This window comes from Myotis brandtii, unplaced genomic scaffold (assembly GCF_000412655.1).
Source record: "Myotis brandtii unplaced genomic scaffold, ASM41265v1 scaffold479, whole genome shotgun sequence".
Taxonomy (NCBI): Eukaryota; Metazoa; Chordata; class Mammalia; order Chiroptera; family Vespertilionidae; genus Myotis; species Myotis brandtii.
The window spans coordinates 312,032-318,532 of record NW_005368305.1 but is presented as its reverse complement, the minus strand read 5'-3'; the positions used below and the strand labels follow the sequence as shown (position 1 = coordinate 318,532).

At 38.2% G+C, this 6,501-nt stretch overlaps 1 protein-coding gene across 3 annotated transcripts in view; it reads left to right on the top strand.

Moving 5' to 3' along the window:
- SEC23A (Sec23 homolog A, COPII coat complex component) overlaps positions 1-6,501 on the top strand; it is a 57,602-nt gene that overhangs the window by 12,060 nt on the left and 39,041 nt on the right. For all 3 annotated transcript variants that reach the window (XM_005876012.2, XM_014547550.1, XM_014547549.1), the window contains 2 exons: positions 754-912; positions 3,601-3,716. In XM_005876012.2, coding sequence (XP_005876074.1) covers positions 754-912; positions 3,601-3,716 — 275 coding nt within the window. The remainder of the gene's footprint in view (positions 1-753; positions 913-3,600; positions 3,717-6,501) is intronic.

The window sequence follows — 6,501 nt, the reverse complement described above, 5'->3', positions numbered from 1 at the left end:
GTAGATGACATAGAAATCCAGAGACTAATAAAGAGTCCGGAGACGAGATATAATTTTGAAAGGCATTGGGGGTCAGAGGACCTTCAGCTAAAGGAACTGAAGAGTGCCTCCTTGTCTAGGACCCTTGCTTTTATTAACACAATTTGTCCTAAGGCAAGGTGAAGACAATACACTTCAAAGGGTAAGGTTTCAAAGGATACAGAGTCCATTGTCAGAATGGGGGAATTAGCCTATGGCTGTTCGGGTGTTTGGCCAGTAGGAGGCAATAACATGTAGATTAAGATGCCCTTTAACTGTCTGGCAGCCACTATGTTTGGGGAAATGCCTTTAGCCATTCCCAACAGGTGACTACATGTGTGACTCTCCCTGTGAGTCCCCAAGTTTCATCAACCTTTTGATGAAACTCTTAAAATTATGACATGCTGGAATTGGTCTACAGCATCGGCTCATAATGCTGATTTGTTTTACTACTGCTGATGGTAGTTAGCTTTGATCACTTGGTTAAGGTGGTTTCTGCCAGGTTTTATTTTAAAATTAGGAAGGTACTATTATTTAGAAGAAAATTTTAAAAGAAAAGTATTCAAACAAACATCTTGTTTTTAAATTTCATTTTAAACATTTGATTATTTTAATTTCTTAAAAAATGTATGGTAGCCTGTTTTCTAGAAAGAGTATATCACAGTTTATTATCAGAAATGTACATTGATATTATTTTTCTTTAAATTCTTTTGACGAGTTACTTTTATCTGATAGTGTACTTTTCCCAACACTGGTGCCCGTATCATGATGTTCATTGGTGGTCCAGCCACTCAGGGGCCAGGAATGGTGGTCGGAGATGAATTGAAGACACCTATAAGATCATGGCATGACATTGAAAAAGACAATGCCAAATATGTTAAAAAGGGAACTAAGGTAATTTTGTTTTTTATTCTTTATGCCTTATTAGAAAAATTTATTTGATAAAAGAGGAAGAGTATGGGGGGGGGAATGGGGGATAAGGACACACATGTAATACCTTAATAAAAAAAAAACTAAAAAAAAGAGGAAGAATACAAATATTTTATGATAAATCTGATATTGTGAAATCTGATACTGTAACTACTGTTCAGAATTGGAGAAATAGTCTTTCTTGATAACTTATGTTATAATTATTCTAGTTTTAAATGTTTAAAAATTTAATAGTATGCACCACTAGGTATCTCTTTAAAGATTACTCCTGAGAGAAACTCTGTGTGTGAGGCTTTTTTTTTGTTTTGAGAGAGAGAAACATCAGTGTGAAAGCAAGACATTGATAGGCTGCTTCCTGCATGCCTCCTACCAGGGATCCAGCTCCTACCTGGGCATGTGTCCTGACCAGGAATTGAACCGGCAACCTTTCGGTGCACAGGACAACACTGAATCGACTGAGCCACACCTATGTGCCTTTTTAAATATTCATGTTAAGGAATGTCTCTCCAGGAAAAATTTCTTGCATTTTAAAATTTTTTATTTCCAAGAGGCTATACTTTAGATATGTATATTTTTCATTGCTTGAACAGTCTATCATTTTTTGTGTGAGTTATTTTCTGTTCATGTAACTTCAGTTTTACTTGTAAATGTGCCAGTACTTTTTTCACTAATGTTGATTTTTGACTCCCTTGTATTGGTTTTGCTTGTTAATGTTCCCCTTTTATTATTATTAATTAACTTATTTTTGTTAATCCTCACCTAAGGATTTTTCCCCCCCCATTAATTTGTAGAGAGTGTGGAAGAGGTCAGGAAGGGCGAGAGAGAGAGAGAGAGAAAAAGAGAGAGAGAGAGAGAGAGAGAAAAGCATTGATGTGAAAGAGACACATCAGTTGGTTGTCTCCTGATAGGGACTGGGGATCGAACCTGCAACCCAGGTATGTGTCCTTAATCAGAATTGATCCCTTGACTCTTCTGTGCATGGGCTGACACTCTAACCACTTAGTAACTGGCAAGGGCTAATGTCCTTCCTTAAAAAAAAATTCTCTAGAGTTTATAATTTTAATTTAAGTTGTACTATATTGTATCATATGTCCTTTTTGGTAGTCATTATTTATCATATATATTTTTATTATGTTTTTGTTGATTTTAGAGTTAGAGGAAGAGAGAGGATATAGAGAGAGAAACATTGATGAGAGAGAAACCTCATCAATTGGCTGCCTTCTGCACCCCTCCCACTGGGGATCAAGCCTGAAACCCAGGCATGTGCCCTCACTGGGAATTGAACCAATGACCTCTTGGTTCATGGGTCGATGCTCAACCACTGACCCACACTGGCCAGACTATTTATCATAAAATTTTAAGTGTAACTAACAACAAATATTTTTTGTCACTATAAATGCTTTTATCTCCTGCCATTTAATTTTCCTTTTGTGCTTGGAATTTTTCTTAGAACTTCAAAAAATGTTTTATGTTTGTTTATCTTATTGCTTTTTTATTGTCTAGTTTGATGTTTTTGTTACTTGCGTGTGGATTTAGCCAGGAAAAAGAGTTCTGTGCTGTTCTTCTACCATTTTTATATATAAAGAGCAAATTGTTTGGTGTGCCTTTCTTTAACTTTAGCCTAATATAGGAGTTTACAATAGTCCTCCCTTATTTGTGGTTTCACATTCTGCAGCTTCAGTTACCTATGGTCAGCTACAGTCCGAAAATATTAAATGGAAAATTCCAGAATAAACAATTCATAACTTTTAAATTGCGCACTGTTCTGAATTACTCTGTTGGGACAGAATAATCCCTGAACATGAATAATCCCTTTTCCCAGATGGTAGATGTTACCTGCCCAGGAGTCACTTAGTAACCATTTCTGTCATGGTATCCTAGTTCTTATGTTCAAATCTGTCACGATCCTAGTACTTGTGTTCAACTTTTACTTAATAATGACCTCAAAGTGCAAGAGTAGTGATGATGGCAATTTGAATATGCCAAAGAGAAGCAATAAAATACTTCCTTTAATTGAAAAGGAATGTTTGTATGTATAGGAACAAACATAGTACATATGAGGTTCAGCACTATCCGTGGTTTCAGACATCCACTGGAGGTCTTGGAACATGGATAAGCGGAGACCACTGTATTTAGAAAGAATGGCTTTAAAAAATATATATGTTGTTATTGATAATAGAGGGAGAGGTAGAATTAGGCAGGGAGGGAGGGAGAGAGTGAGTATGTGTGTGTGAGAGAGAGAAACATCGATGTGAGAGAAAAACATTGATCAGTTGCTTCCCGTACATACCCTGACCAGGGATGGAATTCCCAACCTGGGTATATGCCCTGAGTGGGAATTGAACCAGCAACCTTCTACCCTGACTGGGAATTGAACAGGTGACCTTCTGGTGCATGGGACAGCATTCAACTGACTGAGTCAACTGGGGAGAATGGCTTTTAAAGAAGAATGTGAAAGTAGCGTATTTATAGAAGTTATCGTATTATTTTATAACACATTATAGAAAATTAAATTATAACACATCGCATTAAAATTATTGTGGATTTTTCTTTTAGTATTTCTTAGGTTATTTTACTCTATTAATGGGGAAAAGAATTATAGGATGATTAGTTTAAATATTAATGTTATGTGATTTAAAAAATCTTTTGTAGCATTTTGAAGCATTGGCTAATCGAGCTGCCACGACTGGTCACGTTATTGATATTTATGCATGCGCATTAGATCAGACAGGTCTCCTGGAGATGAAATGCTGTCCCAACCTTACTGGGTATGTATTTAAATTTTTATAATTTTTGTAGTTATAAACTAATAATGAGACTTTAAAAATATAAACCAGCAATGACAGTTTATGAAAAAAATTCAGTCATAATCTTCTTACTCCAGGGCAATAGATGTTAACAGTTTTTGATACTTCTTTTACTTTAAATTTTTTCTAAAATATACTTATAAAGGCACATTTTTAAAAATAATTCTTTATTGTTGAAAGTATTACATATGTGTGCCTCCCTTTTTAAAAAATATATTTTTATTGATTTCAGAAAGGGACGGGGGAGAGAGATAGAAACATCAATGATGAGGGAGAATCATTGGGTGCCTCCTGCACGTTCCCCCACTGGGGATCAAGCCTGCAATCTGGGCATGTGCTCTGAAGGGGACTCAAACTGTGACTTGCTGATTCATAGGTTGATGCTCAACCACTGAACTATGCTTAGATTTTTTGAAATATAATTCACATACCATAAAATTACTCATTTAAGTATACAATTTAATGTTTTGTATGGGTTTTTTTTTTACTATAGTTACACATTGAACAACCGTTACCATAATTTAATTCTAGAATATCTGCATTACCCCAGAAAGAAACTCTGTACCCATTAGCAGTCACTCCCCATTCTTCCTTTCTTTCCCTCTTCCTTCCCTTCTTAGCCTAGACAATCACTAATTTTTCTGCCTCTTTGTATTTGCCTATTCTTTATTTTTTTTTAAATATTTCTTTTTATTGATTTTTTACAGAGAGGAATGGAGAGAGATAGAGAGTTAGAAATATCGATGAGAGAGAAACATCGATCAGCTGCCTCCTGCACATATCCTACTGGCGATGTGCCCGCAACCCAGGTACATGCCCTTGCCCGGAATCGAACCTGGGACCTTTCAGTCCGCAGGCCGACGCTCTATCCACTGAGCCAAACCGGTTTTGGCAATATTTGCCTATTCTTGATCTTAGTGGGAAACCGTGTAATCTTTCACCATTAAGTATGATGTTAGCTATGGGTTTTTGTAAATGCTTGTATCAGGTGAATACTTTCCCATCTAATCCTGTGTTGAAATTTGTTTTCAGGAAAGGGTGGTGGATTTTATTAAATGCTTTTTCTACATCTATGGAGATGGTCAGATGTTTTTTGTTTTTATTCTATTTATATGGTGTATTACAGTGGTTTTATTTTTTGTATACTAAACCAACCTCGCATTCCTAGGATAAATCTAAATTGTGAATAATTCTTTTTATGTATTGCCAGATTTGATTTGTTAGTATGTTATTGAGAATTTTTGCATCTGTTTCCATAAGGGATCTATCTTGATTTGTAGTTTCTTTCTTATGATATCTTTGTTGTTGGTATAGGGTAATACTGGCCTTATTGAATGAGTTAGGAAGTGTTTCTCTTCCGTTTGCAGGCAACCATTACATGTTTTGGGGATAATTTAATTAGGTGTTAAAAACTCAAGCTTGTCAACTCATTTTTCAGGTTTATTTATTTAATGCATCCATCTAATAAATATTCATGAAAACATAATGTGTGTCAAACTGTTTAAGGTACTGCAGATACAGCAGTGAACCAGACATGAAAATCTGCCCTCATGGAGCTTATCTTATATTGCAGGACTGTTCAGCGTAATTTTTTATTGGACATATTCTCTGCATTGTTCCATTGAAATGTGGCAAGTGTGACTGAGGAACTGAGTTTTTAATTTTAGTTAATTTACATTTTAATTTAATTAGTCACATGTGTGATGCACAGTTCTAGTAAGAGGAGATGAGACAAGTAAAGTAGATAGTATGTCAGATGGTGATAAATGTTAGGGAGAAAAATAAGTCAGGAAATGAGGATAAGGGTTTGCAGTTCTAAATAGGGAAGAAGGAATGACCTCAATGAAGGTGATAGTTTAGCAAAGACTTAAGGAAGTAAGAAAGTGAGCCATGTGCATATATGAAGGAAGAGTGTTTTAAACATAGGGAATAGGAAGTGCAAAGTTGAAAACATACCTGGGGTGTTTGAGAAATAACAAGGGTAAGTGAGGGGGGTCAGATTGTGAGGGTCCTTGACTATTATTAGGACTTTGGATTTTACTTTGAGATAGGAAGTCATTGGAGAGTTTTCAGCAGAGTGATGTGATCTGACTTACTGTTTTAAAAGGGTCATCTGACTTCAGTTGCCTTCAGTAAGAGTCCAGCAGGTCCTCTGATAACATTTTGTTTCATTATAACTAGAAATGTGGTGCACAAAATTCGTGCATGGGTAGGGTCCCTAGGCCTGGCCAGCAATCAGGGCTGATCGGGGCCTACCTTCCCCTGGCTGCTGGCCAGGGCCTTCCTTCCCCTGGCTGCCAGCTGCCGGCTGGGGCCTTCCTTCCCCTGGCTGCTGGCTGCTGGCCCGGGCCTTCCTTCTCCCGGCTGCCAGCTGGGGCCTTCCTTGGTTCTGCGCTTCCTCCTGGTGGTCAGCGCACGTCATAGCGAGCGGTCAGATTCCCCTGTCAGTTGAACTACCGAGGGGACAATTTGCCTATTAGCCTTTTATTATATAAAGACTAGAGGCCCGGTGCACACAAATTTGTGCACTCGGGGGGTAGGGGGGGGCCCTCAGCCCGGCCTGTGCCCTCTCGCAGTCTGGGACCCCTCAGGAGATAACGACCTGCTGGCTTAGGCCTGCTCCTGGGTGACAGAGGGCAGGCCCAATCCCTAGGTGCAGCCCCTGGTCGGGCTCAGAGCAGGGCTGATTGGGGAGTTGGGGCGCCGCCCCCTGTCATGCACAGAGCAGGGCGGATCGGGAGGTTGC